The following is a 26,379-nucleotide window of genomic DNA, read 5'->3' on the forward strand; positions in this document are numbered from 1 at the left end:
AAAAGATACATATTTTCTGTGCCACATGAAAAGAAAAATCAGCGTTATTTATTATTCAGCACTATGCATTTACAAGGCATTTCCATATCTGTAGGCCTTCAAGCAAACATGCAGGTGTCGTTTTATATACTGTGCAGACAGAGAAGAACACAAAACACTTTCTTTTCAATTTAATCTCCTTTTTCATGTTTTTATTGTTGCTAATTATGACGTTTTGTCGAGTCCAAGAGGAAGCTTTTTGCCTTCAAATAGTCTGTGCACTACAACAGCTCTTTCGGTCTCTATGTCTGCATATTTTGCTTATGCTATCTCTTGACCAGCTATGCTTTAGATGATAAATTACTAGGGGGTATTGTAAGTAGTAAGAATATTTGCTATATAGCTTTTCTTCTAGTATACCACTCACGTCCACTACTCCACATTATGGCTACAAAAGTTTAAAGTTCAATTTTGTAGACCAAGGAGTATTTTAATGAAATCATAACTGAAGAACATGAGCATGGACAAAAACAAATTGTTTCTGAGAAATCGTTCATTTTTTGTTCATCTTTTGCAAACAAATTCAGTGTTCTTTTATATTCATACAAATCCAAATGCAGATATCTAATAATACCAAGTTTCCAGTGATGAGCAATAGCTTTACTCAAACCCTTAAAGGTGTTCCCTTTGAATCACCAGGAAGGTTGCATGATACAATTCATCCTTATATCGAGAAACTTCTTCCAGAGAAAGGTGCCCATTTAACAAGCTCCTTAGTGAGCTTCTGGGCACGTGTTTCTGGCGAGCCTTCAGATTGGCCAGAAACAGCAGTTATGAGGCAGCGGTCACAAGGACCGCTGCTCCATAACCTGTCCGCCTGCTCTGAGCAGGCGGACAAACATCGCCGGAAATCAACCCGATCGAGTACGATCGGGTTGATTGACACCTCCCTGCTGCCATTGGCCGTGAGTCTGCAGGGGGCGGCGTTGCATCAGCAGCTCTTGTGAGCTGCTGGTGCAATGCTGAATACGGAGAGCGTATTGCTCTCCGCATTCAGCGAGGTCTGGCGGACCTGATCCGCACTGTCGGATCAGGTCCGGCAGACTTTGTTAAATAGAGGCCACAGTGTTTAAATTAACTTTGTGTGGTGGGCAGGGGGAACAGGTGAGTGGGGATAGCGAGCATGTGCTTCATGAGATAAAACAAATTATATATGTTTTGGGAAGAAAACTGTACACTCAAGAACGTATGGGACTACTGGTGACACATACAGCCTTGAGTCTTAGACTATTAAAGGGAAACTGAACCCAAATTGTTTCTTTCATGATTCAGATAAAGCATGCAATTTTAATTAACTTTCTAATTTACTGCTCATCAATTTTTCTTCGTTCTCTTGCTATCTTTATTTGAAAAAAGGCAACTAAGCTAATGAGCCAGCCAATTTTTGGTTGAGACCCTGGACAGCACTTGTTTATTGGTGGATGAATTTATCCACCAGTCATCAAGAACAACCCAGATTTTTCACCAAAAATGGGCCAGCTTTTAAACATATATTCTCGCTTTTCAAATTAAGATACCTAGAGAATGAAGAAAATTTGATAATAGGAGTAAATTAGAAAGTTGCTTAAAATTGCATGCTCTATCTGAATCACAAAAGAAAAAAATTGGGTTCAGTGTCCCTTTAATGATTTACTAAATCTCATTCTCTGCAATATCATCTTAGTTCTGGGCAACTTTAAGTGAGATGTATCTTCCTTACAGCTAAGGCTGATGTGAGTTCTTGGCATTGCAATTTGAGTGGAAGTGGAGCCATAGGCCTCTATTTAACAAGGTCTGGCGGACCTGATCCGACCCGGATCAGGTCCGCCAGACCTCGCTGAATACAGAGAGCAATACGCTCTTCGTATTCAGCATTGCACCAGCAGCTCACAACGCCGCCCCCTGCAGACTCGCGGCCAATGGGCCGCCAGCAGGGGGTGTCAATCAACCCGATCGTACTCGATCGGGTTGATTTCCGGCGATGTCTGTCCGCGTGCTCAGAGCAGATGGACAGGTTATGGAGCCGCGGTCTTTGTGACCGCTGCTTCATAACTGCTGTTTCTGGCGAGTCTTCACGGGCCGTCAAGCTCCTTTCGGAGCTTGATAGATAGGCCCCATTACCTCTATTCACAACACTTCTTTTAAAGCAGTGTTAAGAGATATAAAAAAATGTGATTAAAATTGTATTAGCTTTTAATAGTGCCAGGTACTTAACAGAAGCACTTTTGCAAACAGTATTATAAATGTAAGAAAAGCACAGTATAATATTTTTCCAGTTGGTAAGAAAATGCAGAGCCTCTGTGCAAAATGTCTGTGAAAAATAGGAGAGCTCCCATAAGTACCTTAATAAATATTACACTTGGAGCTTTATGGGCCTAAAGTAAACATATTAAAAAAACTTGAATATGTTAGACCTTTTATGTTAACAACTTACAAAGTGACAATCTTTTAATAAAATTAACAGTACAGTAATATCACTGAAAATAAAAGATTTTATTGAATTTGGTCATGTAGATCTCACTTCTTGTTTTTCCTAAGGTAACGTTAAAGGTTTGTCTATTCAATATATCTGTCATCCTTTGTTCTTATTTTGTATGGAAACTCAGCTAAGTTTTACTATGCAACACAGTAATAAGCTAAGGCTGTAGCAATGTTCTCCATTTAAAGGGAGCCTTTAGAACTCTGAAGGAAAAGAAAATGCTCTATCACTATATGCACTCTGTGAGTTAAACACATAGTCAAAGTTGCTCTCCTGGAACACCCTTATTCTTCTCCAGATGAGTATACAGTCAGTGAGTATAAGCATGTACGTCTGCCCATTTGCTCACCAGATGCATAGGCATTTTAAATGGCACAAAAGCAAACAGTGAGTATATATTCAGACCCTTTACATAGGATGAAATATATAGTAAAAGAAAGTAATTTGTTTAAAAATAAAATGGTCTAACAAAATAGAGTATTTTACTTTTACACTAGAATATCTATTTAAAGCAGTAGAAGCCAGATGAATCTGTTTATAGCTATAACTTTAAGCAGTTTATGAAAGAGGTCTGTTTATATTTATTCCTCCTTATACTCTGATAATGCATCCTTTAAATATATCCTGCATTATTTGTGCTACATGACTGTAAACTTTAAGGAATCAGGTGGCCGTGTAGAGGTGCTGTAGACTTGATAGTCAGATATACAAATGTGTTAAGGCAGCACTGCCACCTATTGGTCAATGTACTTAAGTGTACTAATTTAAGGACATGAAAATGTTAGTATTTGTTGTTGCTGTATTTGTCAAATGATTTGTTATTGAATTGTTTTTTGTAACTCACTACAATATCCATGCTGTAAAAAATGACAGACATCCTTGTTCTATCAATATATAAATTATAAACTTTCCACTACTGTCTTTTATAACATCATTGTATATTGTAAAATATATTTATGTTTAACATCATAAAAAGAATTCACAAAAAAAAGATGTTTCAAATCTATACAATACTTAAATTACTATGCATGATACAAGAACATGCATTTAATTTAAACATTGTATATAAATGTATATATATTGTATATATTGTTATAATAGGAATTGTTTCTTTTTTGTCTTTATTAGCAGGGTAGATTGCAGACACGACGTAGAGAAAGGCGTTCTGTGGGAGTTAGCTGGGCGTTCCAAGGGAATAATCTCCATTTAAATTGGGATACATCTCCATTAGTGCAATATATTCCAAGGCCAGCCCTGCAGGTTAGGTACAGGGTTTCAGCCATATTTGTCTCACCTTTTCAGTGACAACATTTTCCCGTGTGAGGCAGGTAGTGTGGGTTTAGTTACAGTCAGGTATGTATTATTTGAAGTGTTCCTACACAGAAACAGTTTTTTTTTTATTTGAGTGAATGCACTGTCTCTGCTTTGTAGTAACACTTCATATACAGACCGTTCCCCACAAATCAGCTGATAGTGCCGACAAATGGCACTGTCGCAGAGATTTTCTGAAGCCGCAATCCCTATTATATCCTATGGGATACACATCACCACTCGTCAGCACTTCGTAGGTCAGCCCCCTTTTTTTTTTTTATATATTGACAGATCGATGGACTGGGAGCCTGGCGAACTCAAACAGGCAGATTCTTGTCAATTTGTCAATGTTTTGAATATTGGGGACCATAGGGGTTCAGCTATGTACCAGTAGTGTGTTGGTGCTCTTTAGCTGATTCTAAATTTTGAAAGGGTTAAACACATACGGCTAGATTACGAGTTTTGCGTTATGAGTGAAAAAGCTGTATAACACTGCTTTTTCACTACCGCTGCTATTACGAGTCTTGTAGGTACAACTGTACAGCACACTTTTTTGACCGTCACGCAACGTAACTACAGCACTTTGTCAATGGGACTTCCATAGCGCCGGTATTACAAGTTTGCCTGTCCGGCCAAAAAGTGAGCGGTACAGCCTATAACTACAAGATCTGTACCGTAAACTGAAAGTCAGTAGTTATGAGTTTAATGCTACAAAGCTCTATCATAAAACTCATAACCAAACTGTTAAAAAGTACACTAACACCCATAAACTACCTATTAACCCCTAAACTAAGGCCCTCCCACATTGCAAACACTAAAATAAATTTATTAACCCCTAATCTGCTGCTCCGGACATCGCCACCACTATAATAAACATATTAACCTCTAAACCGCCGCACTCCCACATTGTAAACACTAGTTAAATATTATTAACCCCTAATCTGCTTCCCACCTACATACACTTATTAACCCCTAATCTGCTGTCCCTAACATCGCCGCAACCTACATTACTGTTATTAAATATTAAACCCTAATCTGCTGCCCCCAAAATCGCTGCCACCTAACTACACTCATTAACCCCTAATCTGCTGCCCCCAATGTCGCCGCGACTATACTAAAGTTATTAGCCCATAAACCTAACCCTAACGTAACCCTAACACCCACTAACTTTAACATAATTACAATAATCCTGAATAAAAATTACAATTAATACCTACATTATTCCTATTTAAAAGTAAATAAATACATACCTGTAAAATAAAACCTAAGCTAGCTACAATATAACTAATAGTTACATTGTATCTAGCTTATGTTTTATTTTTATTTTACAGGCAACTTTGTATTTATTTTAACTAGGTAGACTAGTTAGTAAATAGTTATTAACTATTTACTAGCTACCTAGTCAAAATAAATACAAATTTATCTGTAAAATAAAACCTAACCTGTCTTACACTAAAACCTAACATTACACTAAAATTAAATAAATTAAATTAACAAAAATCTAAATTACAAAAAATAATAAACACTAAATTACACAAAATAAGAAAGAAATTATCAAATAGTTAAACTAATTACCTAATTAACCTAATCTAATAGCCCTATCAAAATAAAAAGCCCCCCCCCCAAAAAAAATAATAAAAACCCTAGCCTACACTAAACTGCCAATGGCCCTTAAAAGGGCCTTTTGCGGGACATTGCCCCAAAGAAATCAGCTCTTTTACCTGTAAAAAAATAAATAAAAATACAAACAACCCCCCAACAGTAAAACCCACCACCCACACAACCAGCCCCCCCCCCAAAAAAAAAACTACCTAAAAAACCTAAGCTCCCCATTGCCCTGAAAAGGGCATTTGGATGGGCATTGCCTTTAAAAGGGCATTTAGCTTTTTTACGTTGCCCAAAGTCCCTAATCTAAAATTAAAATCCACCCAATAAACCCTTAAAAAAACACTAACCCCCGAAGATCCACTTACAGTTTTTGAAGACCGGACAACCATCCTCATCCAGCCGGGAGAAGTCTTCATCCAAGCGGCAAGAAGTCCTCAAAAAATCCGGGAGAAGTCTTCATCCAAGAGGCAAGAAATTGTCCTCCAGACGGGCAGAAGTCTTCATCCAGACGGCATCCTCTATCTTCATCCTTCCGACGCGGAGCGGCTCCATCTTTAAGACATCCGGCGCAAAGCATCCTCTTCTTTCGCTGGCTATTGAAGAATGAAGTTTCCTTTAAATGACATCATCCAAGATGGAGTCCCTTGAATTCCGATTGGCTGATAGAATTCTATCAGCCAATCGGAATTAAAGGGTAAAAAATCCTAATAGCTGATGCAATCAGCCAATAGGATTGAGCTTTAAATAATATTTAGGTAATAATAGTGATTTGTATTTAGATTTATTTTAATTATATTAAAGATAGGGGTTAGACTTAGGGTTAGGTTTAGGGGTTAATATATTTATTTAGTGTTAGTGATGTGGGAGGCCAGAGGTTTAGGGGTTAATAACTAGTTAATATAACTAGTATAGTGGTGGCGGCGACGTTGAGGGCGGCAGATTAGAAGTTAATAAGTGTAATGTAGGTGGCGGCGATGTTGGGGGCGGCAGATTAGGGTTTAATAAGTGTAGGTAGGTGGGGGCAATGTCGGGGGCGGCAGATTAGGGGTTAATAAGTGTAATGTAGATGGCGGCGATGTTGGGGGCGGCAGATTAGGGTTTAATAAGTGTAATGTAGGTGGCGGCGATGTCGGGGTGGCAGATTAGGGGTTAATAAATGTAATGTAGGTGGTGGCGATGTCGGGGGCAGCAGATTAGGGGTGTTTAGACTCGGGGTTTATGTTAGGTTGTTAGGTTTAAACATACATTTTCTTTCCCCATAGGAATCAATGGCGCTGTGTTACGGAGCTTTATGCTCCATTATTGCAGGTGTTAGGCTTTTTTTTAGCCAGCTCTCCCCATTGATGTCTATGGGGAAATCATGCACGAAAAACCAGCTCAAAGCAGCGCTGGTATTTGTGTGCGGTATGGAGCTCAACGTTGCCATATTGCCCACAAACGCAGGTTTTTGGAAAACCTGTAATAGCAGCGCTATTAAAGGTGAGCGGTGGAAATAACTTGCAAGTTCTTACCGAGCCACTCATATCGCAAAACTCGTAATCTGACCGATAGTTATTCACAAGCAACAGAGTTATATTAAAATAATATAACAGATGACACCCAGGCAGCGGCCATCTTGCAGGTCGCACTGAACTACAGCTCCTCAAGCTTCCTCCATTGATCTCCAATTTAAAGCTACATTTTTATCAATACCCTGCTCAAAATAGTGGAGAGGCTTGTCTGAAGATGTCTGCTTTCCAGAAATAGGGTTTTGGAAGGTGACTGGGCTTCACTGCCCTCAGTACTGGACTTTTCACTTTGAGGCCTTCCCCTATAATAGAAGCCTCAGCCTGTCCCCACAACTAGCTGTGCCTTGAGTGTGCAGTGCTAAACCAAGCTTTGGACACTGCTAATCTCTACAGTAAAAATGGAGACGCAAATTCTTCAAGTACTGGAGAATCTATTGCTACAGCATCTTACCCAACTGGAAGATGACCTATTCAAACCTATAAAATCGGTCACCCACGAGATCTCATACGCCATATCTGCTGGTGCGGCACAGACAAGTGGTACTGAGGAAGAGATAACTAGTTTGCCTTCAGACCTTCTTTCACAAAGATCTTCACCAGGAATAGACCCTACCAACTCTGATTCAGCCAAGGAGAAGGAGACAAAGTCAATCCTGGGTTGTACCGCTCCTGTTACTAACACAACTATGGTGGACCATAAAAGGGAACGGCTGCCTACTGGTTTAATGTCTGCTAAAGAAAATTATACTAAAGACACCCACATTCAGCAGGACCCCAAGCGCCCAACCGCCAGAGAGACGGCCAGAGCTCCTAAGAAACCTTGGGGTAAATACGCCACCTCCCATCCAGCGATAGAGGAAGCCACTGAACCTACAGATACTTACTGCTGCGCCATTGAGAGTGGCTTAGGCCGCAATGCCTCTGAGACTGCTGAGACTAAGGCCGGCATCATGATGTTCCCCGTGATTGCACTTACAATGTCAGGTGTTTTCAGAGACGGCTGCCCTGCTCCTCGGTCTCTTCGGGGAATGATAGGTTTGTGCTGGTCGCTGAGAAAGACTGGCGTGGGGTGATGTTCGCACTCTCCTTCACCAACGTGATGAACTTTGTACATATTGGAGTTCCCCACACTGTGCCCCAGTTCACCACTTTGCAGCGGCCACTGGATGACGATCCGATAATCAACGGATATGTTTTTTTTGTTTGTTATATACCTCTTTTGTTCAAGATTGGGACATTTTCGCAAATTGCATATATGTGTAGCCCCTAAGCGATGTGTACTGGAGTATGGTAAGGTCCGTTCATGAAGTCTCCATCGGTAATGTTCTTACCTCCAATTGTGATGCTAATTAATCCCTTATTTATATGAAACCTGGTTGTCTACTAATATACACTATAGTAATGTAGAGGAGTAGATGGGGACACCTTTAATAGTCATCATTTAGCAAGTATGTCTTATAGCACTAATTCTTTGTTAGATATGACATGCATGTGCTTGCTAATCTCATTCTCCCACAAGCTAACCGACAAGGTTAATTAAATCATTTTGCTCCAGTATATGGAGAATATTGTAATATACGCTCTCTAACCAGATAAGCTGCAACCATATAGCTGTCAGCATTGTTTATTAATCACTGCTTCATATACCATCCGTTTGTTCATTTTTATATACTGCAATAATATAAATGTGTATATAGGAGGCTATTTAGGTAGTAGTAACGGGACCTGTCTTATACCATAGCTGTTAAGGGGTTTTGTTGTCTGCCTGCTAAGCCTTCTCCAGTATGCAAGTTACAGTCTCATGTGTATTTGGTATATTTTTAAGAGCCCTATGAGTATCATCTTTTCCCTGAAACTCACCTTCCCAAGAGGGAATGCTAATTTCTTATTTTTATTTGGGGACCTCCAGATATATTCAACATAAGTAGGGTGTGGAAAAGCTTAGACAATAGAACACATCTCCATAAAGTTATAAACATCCCTCAGGCTATTTAACATATACACAAAATCCCGCCTTAAGATGTCTTTGTATTAGTTCCGATAGCACTTATTCAGACTTCCACCGTTCCTCCATATATTCTTCATTTATTATCCCAGAGCGTCATTATTTATTGTACATCTGTCAGTATGCCATGAGTTAGACTGTTTACTAGACTCTTATATATCTTTTTGAGTTACATATATCTCTGTTAGAAAACAAAGGAAAATGAGGTTCACCATCTGGGACCCAAAAGTGGTCTCTATCTGATCAGTACTACCTTCTATACTTCTCTAAAACCCATTATACTGAGAGGTCCAAAAGTGGCCTCATTTAATACTGAAGGTATACAGTCTGGGAGGCAAATCATTTTCTATGCAAATATTTTTGAAAATTGTTATATTCACATGTTTTGTGTTTATTGCTATAGAGTTTATATGTATGCCTTGAACCTCAATAAAAAAAATAAAAATGATATACTGTACAGGTTATTATTTTAGCATACTATCAGCATGGTGCAGGACACTATTTTAGGTTGTGTTCATGACTGATCTAATGAAGTAATTATCGCTGTAGTTATATTATGTTATCAATTATGCTTTATTGTCATTTATGAGGTCATCAGTAATAACACTCATTTTGTCACACATTGCAGGTTCATGTTAATTTTTTTCTTTGTAAATATTCATCTTGTACTTATACCCTCCAAAGATATTTGTGTACAAAATAAATAAAGTGACAGTAACCTGCAATTTTATACAACTTTCCAATTTACTTCTGTTATCTAATTTGCGTCATTCCTTTTGATATCCTTTGTTGAAAAGCATATGTACATATGGTCCAGAAGCAGCAATGCACTAGTAGGAGCTAGTTGGTGGTTGGTGGCTGCACATATATGCCTCTTGTTATTGGCTCATCCAATGTATTCAAGCTAGCTCCCAGTAGTTGCTGCTCCTTCAATAAAAGATATCAAGAGAATGAAGTAAATTTGATAATAGAAGTAAATTGGAAAGGTATATAAAATTGTATAATCTATTTGAATCATGAGAGAAATATGTTGGGTTTCCTGTCGGTGTAATATTTTATCTCTGAAAGTTAAATAAGTTAGTAGTCACCTTCAAGCGGGTTTCTTCTTTAAATATCCGTTCCTCCAAGTCTGACAATTTTTTTCGACTTATTTCATGACTCCAAGAGACCTCAGAGAGTTCTTTAGTTGTGTTTATGATCTGCTCACGATTTTTTTCAATACTTGTTTGCATTCGTTCAATATCTGCTTCATGCCGTATTTTGGTCTTGGAGCTGTCCAGGAAACATAAATATATACTTTAAAATATGAAAAAATGTAATACATGCACTACATAAACAACAGATATGCAAATGTGTCTCACTGCACATATCTGCCATACCAGCTAATGTCTGTCTAGCAGCAAAAAATAAATAAAGATCAAACAGCTAGATTACGAGTTTTGAGCGATATAGGGATTTTAATGACCGCCACAAAAGTGGCGCTATTTCACCTCCCTATAGCGCTGGTATTACGAGTTTTAAAAAAGCAGGCTTGTGCGGGCGATATGGTTGCGTTGTACTCCATACCGCACCGAAATCAAGCGCTGCTGTTACGTGCTCGTGCACGATTTCCCCATAGACATCAATGGGGAGAGCCGTCAAAAAAAATGTCTAACACCTGCGATTGCGGAATGAAAAGCTCCGTAACGCAGCCCCATTGATGTCTATGGGGAAAATAAAACAAATGTTTAAACCTAACACCCTAATCTGCCACCCCCAACATCACCGCCACCTACATACAGTTATTAGCCCCTAATCTGCCAACCCCAACATCGCCGCCACCTACATAAAACTATTAACCCCTAATCTGCCGCTCCCGATGTCGCCGCCACTATAATAAAGTTATTAACCCCTAAACTAATAGTTATAATGTAGCTAGCTTAGGTTTTATTTTTATTTCACAGGTAAATTTGTATTTATTTTAACTAGGTAGACTAGTTAGTAAATAGTTAAAATAAATACAAACTTACCTGTGAAATAAAACCTAACCTTCCTTACACTAAAACCTAACATTACAAAAAAAAATAAACACTAAAATTACTAAAAATAAAAAGAACTAAATTACATTAAAAAAACAAACACTAAATTACAAAAAATAAGAAAAAAAGAATTACACCTAATCTAATAGTCCTCATCCAGGCGGCAAAAAATCTTCATCCAGACGGCATCTTCTTCATTGGAACAGCCAATAGGATGAGAGCTCAATCCTATTGGCTGATTGAAATCTTTCAGCCAATAGGAATGCAAGGGACGCCATCTTGGATTGCGTCACTTTCATTGAAGTTCCAGTTTACGGCGGCGACCGTATGAAGAGGATGCTCCGTTTCGGATGTCTTCAAGATGGACCCGCTCCGCGCCGGATGGATGAAGATAGAAGATGCCGTCTGGATGAAGACTTCTGCCCATCTGGAGGACCTCTTCTTCCTGGCTTGGATGAAGACTTCTGCCCGTCTGGAGAACCACTTCGCCCGGGCTTCATTGAGGACTTCGGCCCGGTTGGGTGAAGACGTCTCAAGGTAGGGTGATCTTCAAGGGGTTAGTGTTAGGTTTTATTAAGGGGGGATTGGGTGGGTTTTAGAGTAGGGTTGGTTGGTGGGTTTTAATGTTGGGGGGGTATTGTATTTTTTTTACAGGTAAAAGAGCTGATTACTTTGGGGCAATGCCCCGCAAAAGGCCCTTTTAAGGGCTATTTGTAATTTAGTATAGGGTAGGGAATTTAATTATTTTGGGGGGCTTTTTTATTTTATTAGGGGGATTAGATTAGGTGTAATTAGTTTTAAAAAAATGTAATTCTTTTTTTATTTTCTGTAATTTAGTGTTTGTTGTTTTTCGTACTTTAGTTTATTTAATTTATTTGTAGTTAATTGTAGTTAGTTTATGTAATTAATTTAATGATAGTGTAGTGTTAGGTGTAATTGTAATTTAGGTTAGGATTTATTTTACAGGTAAATTTGCACTTATTTTAACTAGGTAGCTATTAAATTGTTAATAACTATTTAATAACTATTCTACCAAGTTAAAATAAATACAAAGTTGCCTGTAAAATGAAAATAAACCTTAAGCTAGCTACAATGTAACTATTAGTTATAATGTAGCTATCTTAGGGTTTATTTTATAGGTATTTAGTTTTAAATAGGAATAATTTATTTAATTGTAGTTATTTTATTTAGATTTATTTAAATTATATTTAAATTAGGGGGGTGTTAGGGTTAGACTTAGGTTTAGGGGTTATTAAATTTATTATAGTGGCGGCGACGTTGGCGGTGGTAGATTAGGGGTTAATAAGTGTAGGTAGGTTGCGGCGACGTTGAGGGGGCAGATTAGGGGTTAATAAATATAATGTAGGTTTCGGCGATGTTGGGGGCAGCAGATTAAGGGTTCATAGGGATAATGTAGGTGGCGGCGGTGTCCGGAGCGGCAGAGTAGGGGTTAATAATTATAATGTAGGTGGCGACGATGTCGGGGACGGCAGATTAGGGGTTAATAAGTGTAAGATTAGGGGTGTTTAGACTCAGGGTTCATGTTAGGGTGTTAGGTGTAGACATAAAATTCCTTTCCCCATAGGAATCAATAGGGCTGCGTTAGGAGCTGAACGCTGCTTTTTTGCAGGTGTTAGTTTTTTTTCAGCCGGCTCAGCCCCATTGTTTCCTATGGGGAAATCGTGCATGAGCACGTTTTGCCAGCTCACCATTACCTTAAGCAACGCTGGTATTGAGGTGAGATGTGGAGCTAAATCTTACTCTACCCCCACCTTTTTGCGGCTAACGCCGGGTTTAAAAAACCTGTAATACCAGCGTTGTCTTAAGGTAGCGTAAAAAAAAAAGGCTCGTTAGCAACGCACCCCTGTTACCGCAAAACTCGTAATCTCGGTGATAGAGTGAAGGGTTTTAATAGAAACAGATCATGTGATTGCCCTCATATTACAAATGATGACATGTTTTTATTAGTTAAAAAAAGAAAATATTTATAACCCTTTAATGTAATACTAAACTACCAATAGCCCTTAAAATGGCCTTTTGTAGGGCATTGCCCTAAGTTAACCAGCTCTTTTACATAAAAAAAATTACAAATTACAAAACACTAAAAAAAACTAAACTACCCATTGCCCCTAAAGGGCCATTTGTATGGGCATTGCCCTTAAAAAAGACCAGCTCCTTCACATCCCTTTAAATCCCTAATCTTAAAAATAAAAAAACAAAAAAAATAAAAAAAATCCTAAAACTAAGCCCCAAATAGGTACTCACCATTCCTGAAGTCCGGCGGAGAAAATCTTATTTCAGGCGGCTCCATCATCTTCTATCTTCATCCTATGCGAAGGCGGCGCGGTCTTCCCCGATGCGCAGATCCGGAGCAGCGGTCCTCAGCGGCGGTGATTCCCAGCGGCGTGGAGGCTCCTCTTCATCCGATCTCCGGCGTACACTAAAAATTTAATGGAAGGCACCGCAATCAATTTGGGGTACCTTGCATTCTTATTGGCTGAAATTTTGAAATCAGCCAAATGGATTAGAGCTACTGAAATCCTATTGGCTGTTTAAATTATCCAATAAGATTTCAGTAGCTCTCATCCTATTGGCTGATTTAAAAAATTCAGCCAATTGGAATGCAAGGTACCCCAATACATATGGGGTACCTTGCATTCAATATTCAGTGTGCGATGGACGATCGCATGAAGAGGAGCCTCTACTCCGCTGAGGACCACCACCGCTGAGGACCTGTGGATCGGAGAAGCCAGCACCGCACCTCCGCTCTGAGCCGCCTTCGCTCCGGATGAAGATAGAAGATGATAGAGTCGCCTGGAAGAAGACCTTCTCTGCCGGACTTCAGGAACAGTGAGTACCTATTTGGGGCTTAGTTTTAGGATTTATTTTTATTTTTTGAGGGTTTTTTATTTTAAAGATTAGGGATTTAATGGGCTGTAAAAGAGCTCATTGCCCTTTTAAGGGCAGTAAAAAAAAGCTGAATGCCCTTTTAAGGGAATTGCCCATACAAATGCCCCTTTAGGTTTTTTTAGGGTTAGTTTTTTTTATTCTGGTGGGTGGGGGGATTTACTGTTAAGGGGGACTTAGTATTTTTTAAATGTAAAATAGCTGTTTAACCCCTTAGTGACCAGAGCACTTTTCCATTTTCTGACCGTCTGGGACCAAGGCTACTTTTACATTTCTGCAGTGTTTGTGTTTAGCTGTAATTTTCCTCTTACTCATTTACTGTACCCACACATATTATATACAGTTTTTCTCACCATTAAATGGACTTTCTAAAGATACCATTATTTTCATCATATCTTATAATTTACTATAGAAAAATATAAAATATGAGGAAAAAATGGAAAAAACACAGTTTTTCTAACTTTGACCCCCAAAATCTGTTACACATCTACAACCACAAAAAAACACCCATGCTAAATAGTTTCTAAATTTTGTCCTGAGTTTAGAAATACCCAATGTTTACATGATCTTTGCTTTTTTTGCAAGTTATAGGGCAATAAATACTAGTAGCACTTTGCTATTTCCAAACCACTTTTTTTCAAAATTAGCGATAGTTACATTGGAACACCGATATCTTTCTGGAATCCCTGAATATCCCTTGACATGTATATATTTTTTTTAGACATCCCAAAGTATTGATCTAGGCCCATTTTGGTATATTTCATGCCACCATTTAACCGCTAAATGCGATCAAATATTTTTTTTTTAACAATTTTAGATTTCTCACTGAAATTATTTACAAACAGCTTGTGCAATTATGGCACACGTGGTTGTAAATGTTACTCTAGGATCCCCTTGGTTCAGAAATAGCAGACATATATGGATTTGGTGTTGCTTTTTGGTAATTTTTGGTAATTAGAAGGCCGCTAAATGCAGCTGTGCACCACGCGTGTATGATGCCCAGCAGTGAAGGGGTTAATAAGGGAGCTTGTAGGGAGCTTGTAGGGTTAATTTTAGCTTTAGTGTAGTGTAGTAGACAACCCAAAGTATTGATGTAGGCCCATTTTGGTATATTTCATGCCACCATTTCACTGCCAAATGCGATCAAATAAATTATTTTTTAACAATTTTAGGTTTCTCACGAAATTATTTACAAACAGCTTGTGCAATTATGGCACAAGTGGTTGTAAATGTTTCTCTAGGATCTCTGTTTAGAAATAGCAGATATGGATTTGGCGTTGCTTTTTGGTAATAAGAAGGCCGCTAAATGCTGCTGCGCACCAAACTTGTAATATGCCCAGCAGTTAAGGGGTTAAATAGGTAGCTTGTAGGGTTAATTTTTAGCTTTAGTGTAGAGATCAGCCTCCCACCTGACACATCCCACCCCCTGATCCCTCCCTGACCCCCCTCAAACTGCTCTCTTCCCTCCCCCACCTCACAATTGTCACCGCCATCTTAAGTCTGCCAGTACTGAAATAAAAAACAATTATTCTTTTATTAGTATTTTTTTTTTACATACAGTCTGCAGTGATGGATCCCCCCCTTAGCCCCCAACCTCCCTGATCCCCCCATACATCTCTCTAACCCTCCCCTTTCTACCATCTTGGATACTGTGGGGAAAATAGGGGATTGCAGTGATGCCTCAATATCGAGGCATCACTAAAATACCCTGGAAACAGCTGGAAGGACGTGCCAGGTACGTCAAGTGTCGTTAAGAGGAGTTTTTTGGATGACGTACCTGGCACATCCTCTGTCATTAAGGGGTTAAAGGTATATTAAACCAAAAAATTTTTCTTTCATGATTCGGATAGAGCATGCAATTTTAATCAACTTTCTAATATACTTCTATTATCATTTTTTCTTCGTTCTCTTGCTATCTTTATTTGAAAAAGCAGGAATAAAAGCTTTGGAGCAGGCCCATTTTAGGTTGAGAACCTGGGTTGCGCTTGCTGATTGGATGGCTAAATGCAGGCACCAATTAGCAAGCCCCCTCCAGGGTACTGAACAAAAAATAGGCCGGCTCCAAAGCTTTCATTCCTGCCTTTTCAAATAAAGATAGCAAGAGGATGAAGAAAAATTGATAATAGGAATAAATTAGAAAGTTGCTTAATATCTGAATCATGAAAGAAAAAATGTGGGTTCAGTATCCCTTTAACTTAGGGCAATGCCCTACAAAAGGCCCTTTTAAGGGCTATTGGTAGTTTAGATTGTAGTAGTTTAGGTGTTTTTATTTGGGGGGGGGGGGGGGCTTTTTATTTTCATAGGGATTAGGTTTAATTTTTTTTATTTTTGATCATTTTGTTTATTTTTTTCTGTAATTTTAGAGTTTTTATGTTTTGTAATTTTACATTAATTTTTTTGTAATTTAATGTTAGGTTTTATTATTTTAAGTGTGACTTAGTATTGGGGTTAATTTAGGGGGTGTTAGGTTAGGGGGCTTAGTAATTAAATTAGTTATTTGCGTTCTGGGGGTTTAGGAGTTAATAGGTTAATTAGGTTTATTGCGATGTGGGGGTTTAGCGGTTTAGGGGTTAATAGGTTAATTAGGTTTATTGCGATGTGGGGGTTTGGCGGTTTAGGAGTAAATAGGTTAATTAGGTTTATTGTGACGCGGGGGTTTGGTGGTATAGGGGTTAATAGGTTAATTAGGTTTATTGCAATGTGGGGGTTGGCGGTTTAGGGGTTAATAGGTTAATTAGGTTTATTGCGATGTGAGAGGTTGGCGGTTTAGGGGTTAATATTTTAATTATGTTATTTGCGTATTAGGGGTTAATTACTTTATTATTTTGCGATGTGGGGGTTGCGGTTTAGGTGTTTGTTAATACTTTGTGCGGGAGGTTAGGGTTTTTTGTTATACTTTGTGCAGGCGGTTAGGTTTTTTTGTTATTTCTTGCGGGCGGTTACGTGTTTTTTTGTCGTTTCGTGCGAGCGGTTGTGTGTTGTTGTTTTTTTTAAGGCTTTGTTTGCCTATGCTTCATTCAGGTGGATTTCGAAAATGACAGGGTGCTGATTCTTTCACCACCCTGCCATTTTCGGAATCCACCGGGATGTAGCTTCACTGCATCCAGGTAGATTATTTTGCCTGCGCACGCAGTCAACATTCTTTTGACTGCCTCGCGCAGCCAACATTCCTTTGAGGATGCGTGCGCAACTGCCGACGGCGATAGACGCGTTACAAACGCGATTATAGTATAGATAGAAAAGGGAACAGAGTTTGAGCTTCAGATGACTCTGAAACAGAGTGAAAAATATTCGTAGACCAAGCATCTGTAGCTTTAAAGGGATACTAAACCCAAATTGTTTCTTTAATAATTCAGATAGAGCATGCAATTTTAAGCAACTTTCTAATTTATTCCTATTATCCAATTTTCATCATTCTCTTGCTATCTTTATGTTAAAAGCAGGAATGTAAAGATTAGGATCCGTCCCATTTTTGGTTCAGAACCTGGGTTATGCTTGCTTATTGGTGGCTAAATCTAGCCAACAATAAGAAAGCACTATCTAGGGTGCTGAACCTAAAATGGGCCAGCTCCTAAGCTTTACATTCCTGCCTTTTAAATCAAGATAGCAAAGAGAATGAAGAAAAATTGATAATAGGAGTAAATTAGAAAGTTGCTTAAAATTGCATGCTCTATCTGAATTACCTCAAAAGCATAGGATGAAACAAATCAGAAAAATCAGTTTTGTTTTGTTTTTTTTAGATTTTGCTCCATCTTTTTATCTATAATATCTCTAAAAGCTCCAGAGTCTTTTAAGTAAGAGAGCATTTTCTTTGTAAGCCTAGTAATGGCAGAATGCTCTTTAGGTGATTTGGAAATATGCTTTTAAATTTGAATTTGAATAATATGAACAAATTATAAGGCACATTAAATATTTTCTTTCTTTTCTAAAATATATCCAATATTGTACATTAGAGAAATCGCTTCAATACAGACAACAACCTCTAAAACCTCTAACCTAGGTTTAAACCAAACTGCAGAAGTTGAGACAGGTTTTATCTATAACACCTAAAGTCTCTAACACAATCATAAGTTTCATCGGAATAAAATCCCCTTCAGAGCTAGATTTAGAGTTGCGCACATCAGTCTTTGTAATTTCCCCAGAAGTAGTGGGTTTAAAAAGCTGTCTTCCACCATATATTTCAGCAATACACTCTAAAGTTTCTTGCTATGCTAGCAATATTTTCACACAGAGCACATAACGGTATTAATGTTCATTGGACAGTGGGCTGTGGCTGTGATTCCTACATACAGTATATACAGTCAAAGAGTGAGTACACATAAATATATATGCTACTTCCAATAACACGCGCTATCTAAACATATAGGGGCCCATTTATCAAGCTCTGTATGGAGCTTGTGGGCCCGTGTTTCTGGCGAGTCTTCAGACCGCTGCTCCATAACCTGTCCGCCTGCTCTGAGCAGGCGGACAGACATCGCCGCAATTCAACCCGATCGAGTACGGGGTACAGGGGGAGGCATTGCACCAGCAGCTCTTGTGAGCTGCTGATGCAATGCTGAATACGGAGAGCGTATCGCTCTCCGTATTCAGCGAGGTCTGGCAGACACTTTCGGATCAGGTCCGCCAGACTTTGATAAATTGGGGCCATAGAAAAAACACTAAGGCGTATAATTTAAATTAACTATATAAGTAGCTGCTTATAAATTACAACAAATAAATCATATAATAAAAAAACTTTAGCATGGTAAAAACCTGCTTAATATATTGCGTCAAAAATAAAATATTCAGTGACCAAGAGCTGCTTATCATATGCATGTCAATCAAATAGATGCTGAATATGGAAGAAGTGCACGTTCTTCATAAACACGTACCCCTCATGATGTCATATCCTCCCGAACAATATGGCAGTGCCTATAAGAATTCCACTAATAAGGGAAATTTGTGGACTCCATCTCCACATGCTCAACAAGCTGAATTAGTGCCTAAAAATGTAAGTATAAGTACTACCAGGGAGCTCCAAAAGCCAAGATAGTGGTCTTACAGGTAGTGTTAAGTATAAACACTGTGATGAAAATGATTAGTTTTTTATAGAATTCTTAAAGAAACAGTAGAAGTAACCAAAGAACTTGTTAAATTAGGCTAAAGGGATATGAAACTCAGACAGAGCACACCATTTTAGTTTCCAGTTTACTTCTATTATCTAACTTGCTTCGTTCCGATGATATTCAGTGATGAAGAGATACCTAGGTAGGCATCTGGAGCACTACATGGAAGGAAATAGTGCTGCCATCTAGTGCTCTTGCAAATGAATAACATTCTTGTAAAACTGATGCCATATAGTGCTCCTGGAATGGGCAGGCTCCTAAGCATACTTTCCTGTTTTTCAACAAAAGATAGAAAGAGAAAAAAAGAACAGTTGATAATAGAAGTAAATTAGAAAGTTGTTTAAAATTGCATGCTCCATCTGAAATATGAAAGAAAAAACGAGTCTCATATCCCTTTGAACATTCTAAGTTCTTGAGAAATAATAAAGATTATACACATCAATATTTTTATGTTTGAGTCATAGTAACATGTTAAAATATGGTCTGGTAAGGGGTTGAGAGAAGAAGACCCAGAAGTTATAATAAACCATATAGGAGGGATAAGAGAAATAATAAACATATTTCTTCTCTAGAAAAAAAGGGTCACTTGGAGGAGTCGACAGGCTCTGAACCTGATGCTAACCCCTTCGCTATTGATTATTATTTTTTTTTTTTATAGATCTGTAGATATCCAATCAGTGAGCAAGTCATCAGGGGTTAAAACTCACCAGTTTAAACAAAAGGGTATCTTATAGTTTAGAAGCTAGCCCAAGAACAAATGTTAATTCTCCTAAACATAATTTGATATTGAGAAGATTATTCTTGAGAACTCTAACTATAATAATAATAGAGTCTTGTATAGTAATTTAGCTCAACTAATCCCTAGAGAAATAAGAAAATATTTTCATTGGGCCCCAAACAACTAATAGAGGGAGGGGGAGTAGAGCAAAATATGGAATTGAGACCATCTAGGTTCATCAGGAGACCATCAAGATATACAACAGGAGGAAATATCACTAATTAATATATCCTCCAATCAGATTACTAATAAATAGAATGCAAATTCTTAAAGGGACATAATACTCATATGCTAAATCACTTGAAACTGATGCAGTATAACTGTAAAAAGCTGACAGGAAAATATCACCTGAGCATCTCTATATAAAAAAGGAAGATATTTTACCTCACAATCTCCTCAGCCCAGCAGAGTAAGTTATGTGTAAAAAGTTATACTCAGCTGCTCCCAGCTGCAGGTAAAAAAAAATAAAAAAAAATGAAGAAATGAACAGCAGCCAATCAGCATCAGCAGTGCTGAGGTCATGAACTCTTACTGTGATCTCATGAGATTTGACTTAACTCTCATGAGATTTCATAGTAAGCTTCCTTTATCTGATTGGTGAAATAATATGAGAGTTCACAAGGCTCATGCTTTCAGCTGTCCCAGGACAGACACACTAAAATGCAGCTTTTTTACATAGAGATGTTCAGGAGCTATTTTCTAGTCAGCTTTTTACAGCTATGCTGCATCACTTTCAAGTGTTTAAACATTTGGGTATTATGGCCCTTTAAGTTATGGCTTGAGGTTTCTACATTCCAGAAATTTTGTTTTGATTTTAAATATTTTGGATGAAAATACATTTATTTGGAATTTGACTTTCATTAAGTTTTTTGACACACAACCGGAAGATAGTTCTACAATTAGAGGTAGTTCCCTGAGAAATATGGCCCAATCAGACAATTTTGATTAATTGGAATTTGAAGCTGCACACTGAACACTCTTGAGGATCTGGAAAGATCAAGTACGGAACCAGTTGACGCTCAGAAAAATAGACCCTCTGTAAAGTTTAATTGCAAATCTACCTTTCTCTTGTTAAGTGTATCCAGTCCACGGATCATCCATTACTTATGGGATATATTCTCCTTCCCAACAGGAAGTTGCAAGAGTCCACCCACAGCAAAGCTGCTATATAGCTCCTCCCCTAACTGCCATTCCCAGTCATTCTCTTGCAAGTCTCAACATAGATAGGAGGTCGTGAGAGTCTGTGGTTTTTTATACTTAGTTTATTTCTTCAATCAAAAGTTTGTTATTTTTAAATGGCACCGGAGTGTGCTGTTTATCTCAGGCAGTATTTGGAAGAAGAATCTGCCTGCGTTTTTTCTATGATCTTAGCAGACGTAACTAAGATCCAGTTGCTGTTCTCACACATTCTGAGGAGTAAGGTACTTCAGAGGGGGAATGGCGTGCAGGTTTTCCTGCAAATAAGGTATGTGCAGTAAAATATTTTTCTAAGAATGGAATTGACTAAGAAAATACTGCTGATACCGAAGTAATGTAAGTACAGCCTTTAAATGCAGTGAAAGCGACTGGTACCAGGCTGATTGATAGAGATATATGCTAAGGTATGTGCAGTAATATATTTTTCTAAGGAATGGAATTGACTAAGAAAATACTGCTGATACCGAAGTAATGTAAGTAAAGCCTTAAATGCAGTGATAGCGACTGGATCAGGCTTATTAATAGACATACATACTCTTATAAGAATGTGTTTTAAAACGTTTGCTGGCATGTTTAATCGTTTTTTAACATATGTTTGGTGATAAAACGTATTGGGGCCTAATTTTTCCACATGGCTGGCTTAAATTTTGCATAGAATTAGTTATAGGGAAGGTAATCCACAGCTCAGCTGTGGCAGTTTTGTTGTGTCTGTTTAAAAAAATGTCGTTTTTTTTTTTTTTTTTTATCTGTTTTTTGCATTAAGGGGTTAATCATCCATTTGCAAGTGGGTGCAATGCTCTGTTAACTTATTACATGTACTGTAAAAATTTCGTTTGATCTACTGCCTTTTTTCACTGTTTTTCAAATTTTGACAAAATTTGTTTCTCTTAAAGGCACAGTAACGTTTGTTATATTTGCTTGTTAACTTGATTTAAAGTGTTTTCCAAGCTTACTAGTCTCTTTATTAGTTCTAACATGTCTAACATAGAGGAGGCTCTGTGTTTATTATGTTTAAAGCCATGGTGGAACCCCATTTTAGAATGTGTACCAGATGTACTGATTTCATGTTAAACAATAAAGATCATTTTTTGTATTTAAAAACATTATCACCAGAGGATTCTGTCGAGGGGGAAGTTATGCCGACTAACTCTCCCCACGTGTCAGACCCTTTGACTCCCGCTTTAGGGACTCACGCTCAAATGGCGGCAAGTACATCAAGGGCACCCATAGCGTTTATTTTACCAGAGGATTCTGTCGAGGGGGAAGTTATGCCGACTAACTCTCCCCACGTGTCAGACCCTTTGACTCCCGCTCCAGGGACTCACGCTCAAATGGCGCCAAGTATATCAATGGCGCCCATAGCGTTTATTTTACAAGACATGGCAAAGGTTGTGTATAATACACTGGCAGCAGTATTAGTCAGACTACCTGAAATTAAAGGAAAGCAAAACAGCTCTGGGGGTAGATACAGAGCATACAGACGCTTTAAGAACCATGTCTGATACTACCTCACAATATGCTTAGTCTGTGGGTGATATTTGTGACTCAGGGAAGATGATTTAACCTGATTCTGATATTTCTACATTTAAAATTTATGCTTGAGAACCTCCACTTGTTGCTCAGGGAGGCTTTAGCTGCTCTGAATGAATGTGTACAATCGCAGTGCCAGAGAAATTGTGTAGACTGGATAAATAATATGCAGTGCCGGTGTGTACTTATGTTTTTCCAATACCTAAAGAGGTTTACTAAAATTTTTCATAAGGAATGGGATAGACCAGGTGTGCCGTTTTCTTCCCCTCCTATTTTTTAGAAGAATGTTTTCTAATAGTTGCCACCACACGGGACTTATGGCAGACAGTTCCTAAGGTGGAGAGAAGAGTTTCTACTCTAGCTAAGCGTACCACTACCTCTGGCGAGGACTGTTTTGCTTTTTTAGATCCAATGGATAAAAAATGTTTATTCAACAAGGTTTTATCCTGCAGCCCCTTGCACGCATTGCTCCTGTCACTGCTGCTGCGGCGTTCTGGTTTGAGTCTCTTGATGAGGCTTTACAGGCTCCATTGGATGAATATATTTGACAAGCTTAGAGCACTTAAGCTAGCCAATTCCTTTGTTTTCTGATGCCTTTGTTCCTTTGACTAGACTAACGGCTAAGAATTCTGTTTTTTACTATACTGGCGCGCAGAGCGCTATGGCTTATATCATGGTCAGCTGTCGTGACTTTAATAAATAAGCTACTTAACTTCCCTTCAAGGGGCAGACCCTATTCAGGCCTAGTTTGAAGGAGATTATTACTTATATCACTGGAGGAAAAGATCATGCCCTTCCTCAGGACAGGTCCAAATCAAGGGACAAAAAAGGCCTAATTTTCGTGCCTTTCGAAAATTCAAGGCAGGTGTGGCATCAACTTCCTCTAAGGCAAAATAAGAGGGAACTTTTGCTCAGTCCAAGGCGGTCTGGAGACAACCGGACCTGGACCAAAGATAAGCAGGTCAAGGAGCCTGCTGCTGCCTCTAAAACAGCATGAGGAACGGACCCCTATCTGGTAACGGATCCTATAGGGGGCAGACTTCATTCTTCTCCCAGGCGTGGGCAAGAGATGCCCAGGATCCCTGGGCATTGGAAATTACACCCCAGAGATATCTTCTGGATTTCAAAGCTTTCCCCCCCAAAAAAGGGGAGTTTTTGCCTTTCACATTTATCTGCAAACCAGATAAAGAAAGAGACATTCTTGCATTGTGTACGTGACCCATTCAGTTCCAATAGAGGAACAGGGACACAGTTTTCCTCAAATCGGTTTGTGGTTCCCAAGGAAAGGAAACCTTCAGACCTATTTTGGATCTAAAAGATCTTAAACAAATTCTTTAGAATTCTATCATTTAAGATGGAAACTATTCGTACCATCTTAACTATGATCCAGGAGAGTCAATAGAGGACTACAATGGATTTGAAGGATGCTTATCCTCACATTACGATGCATAAAGATCACCATCGGTTTTTCAGGTTTGCCTTTCTAGACAGGCATTACCAGTTTGTAGTTCTTTCCTTTGGGTTAACTACAGCCCCTAGAATCTTTATGGAGGTTCTGGGGTCACTTTGGCGGTCCTTAGGCCGCGGGGCATAGAAGTGGCCCCTTATTTAGACGACATCCTGATACAGGCGTCAAACATCCAAGTTGCCAAGTCTCATACTGACGTAATACTGGCATTTCTGAGATCGCATGGGTGGAAAGTGAACAAGGAAAGAGTTCTCTATCCCCAATATCAAGGGTTTCCCTCCTAGGGATTCTGATAGATTTTGTAGAAATTAAAATTTACCTGACGGAGTCCAGGTTGTCAAAGTTTCTAAATTTCTGCCGGGTTCTTCATTCCATCCGCGCCCTTTGGTGGCTCAGTACATGAATGTAATCGGCTTAATGGTAGCGGCAAGGGACATAGTACCGTTTGCACGCCTACATTTCAGACCACTGCAACTATATGCTCAGCCAGAGGAACAGGGATTACACAGATTTGTTCTCCTGTTAAATCCGGACCAAGAAACCAGAGATTCTCTTCTCTGGTGACTATCTCGGGTCCATCTGTCCAAGGGTATGACCTTCGGCAGGTCAGATGGGACAATTGTTACAACAGATGCCAGCCTTTTAGGTTGGGATACAGTCTGGAACTCCCTGAAGGCTCAGGGATAGTGGACTCAGGAGGAGACCCTCCTTCTAATGAATATTCTGGAACTGGGAGCGATATTCCATGCTCTTCAGACTTGGCCTCAGTTAGCAACTCTGAGGTACATCATATTTCAGTCGGACAATATCACGACTGTGGCTTACATCAACCATCAAGGGGGAACAGAAGTTCCCTAGCAATGTTAGAAGTCTTAAAATAATTCACTGGACAGAGACTCACTCTTGTCTAAAAGCTATCCCTATCCCAGGTGTTGAAAACTGGGAGGCAGATTTTCTAAGTCGTCAGACTTTTCATCCGGGGGAGTGGGAATTCCCTCCGGAGGGGTTTGCACAAGATCAAGCAGGAGAGTGCTTTGGTGCTTTTGACAGCGCCTGCGTGGCCACGCAGGACCTTGTATGCAAATCTGGTGGACATGTCATCCTTTCCACCACGGTCTCTGCTTCTGAGACAGGACCCTCTACCTCAGGGTCTTTTCAACCATCTAAATATAACTAATCTGAGATGGACTGCCTGGAGACAGAACGCTTGATGTTATCAAAGCATGGCTTCTCTGAGTCAGTAATTGATACCTTAATACAGGCATAAAAGCCTGTCTCTAGGAAAATTTAACATAAGATATGGTGTAAATATCTTATTGTTATGAATCCAAGGGTTACTCATGGAGTAAAGTCTGGATTCCCAGGATATTATCTTTTCTCCAAGATGATTTTGAGAAAAGGGTTGTCAGCTAGTTCTTTAAAAGGACAGATTTCTACTCTGTCTATTCTTTTGCACAAGCGTCTGGCAGGTATTCTAGACGTTCAGGCATTTGGTCAGGCTTTGGTTAGAACCAAGCCTGTGGTTAAAAATGTTGCTCCGCCATGGAGCTTAAAGCTGGTTCTTAAGGTTCTTCAAGGAGTTCCATTTGAACCTTTTCATTCCATAGATATCAAACTTCTATCTTGGAAAGTTCCTTTTTGGTAGCTATTTCCTCGGCTCATAGAGTCTCCGAGTTATCTGCGTTGCAATGTGATTCTCCTTATCTGGTTCTCCGTACGGATAAGGTAGTCCTGTGTACCAACCTGGGTTTTTACCTAAGGTGGTATCTAACAAGAATATCACTCAAGAGATTGTTGTTCCATTCTTGTATCCTAATCCTTCTTCAAAGAAGGAACGTCTATTACACAATTTGGACGTGGTTCGTGTTTTAAAGTTTTACTTACAAGCTACTACAGATTTTCATCAAACATTTACCTTGTTTGTTGTCTATTCTGGACAGAGGAGAGGTCAAAGGACTTCAGCAACCTCTCTGTCTTTTTGGTTAAAAAGCATAATTCATTTAGCTTATGAGACTGCTGGACAGCAGCCTCCTGAAGGGATTACAGCTCATTCTACTAGAGCTGTGGTTTTCACTTGGGCCTTTTTTAAATGTGGCTTCTGTTGAACAGATTACAAGACGGAGTCTTGGTCTGCGTTTCATACTTTTTCAAATTTAACAAATTTGATACCTTGCTTCTTCGGAGGCTATTTTTGGGAGAAAGGGTTTTTTACAGGCCGTGGTAACTTCCATTTAAGTACCTGCCTTGTCCCTCCCATCATCCGTGTACTTTAGCTTTGGTATTGGTATCCCATAAGTAATGGATGATCCGTGGACTGGATACACTTAACAAGAGAAAACATAATTTATGCTTACCTGATAAATTTATTTCTCTTGTAGTGTATCCAGTCCACGGCCCACCCTGTCACTTTAAGGCAGGTAATTTTTCCATTAAACTACAGTCACCAC

At 39.0% G+C, this 26,379-nt stretch overlaps 1 protein-coding gene across 1 annotated transcript in view; it reads right to left on the minus strand.

Annotated features, from left to right (window-relative positions):
- CCDC178 (coiled-coil domain containing 178) overlaps positions 1 to 26,379 on the minus strand; it is an 835,363-nt gene that overhangs the window by 617,321 nt on the left and 191,663 nt on the right. Inside the window, 1 exon segment of the mRNA XM_053715876.1 lies at positions 10,018 to 10,201. Within this exon segment, the coding sequence (XP_053571851.1) occupies positions 10,018 to 10,201 (184 nt within the window).

Source organism: Bombina bombina, chromosome 5, assembly GCF_027579735.1.
Source record: "Bombina bombina isolate aBomBom1 chromosome 5, aBomBom1.pri, whole genome shotgun sequence".
NCBI classification, from domain to species: Eukaryota; Metazoa; Chordata; class Amphibia; order Anura; family Bombinatoridae; genus Bombina; species Bombina bombina.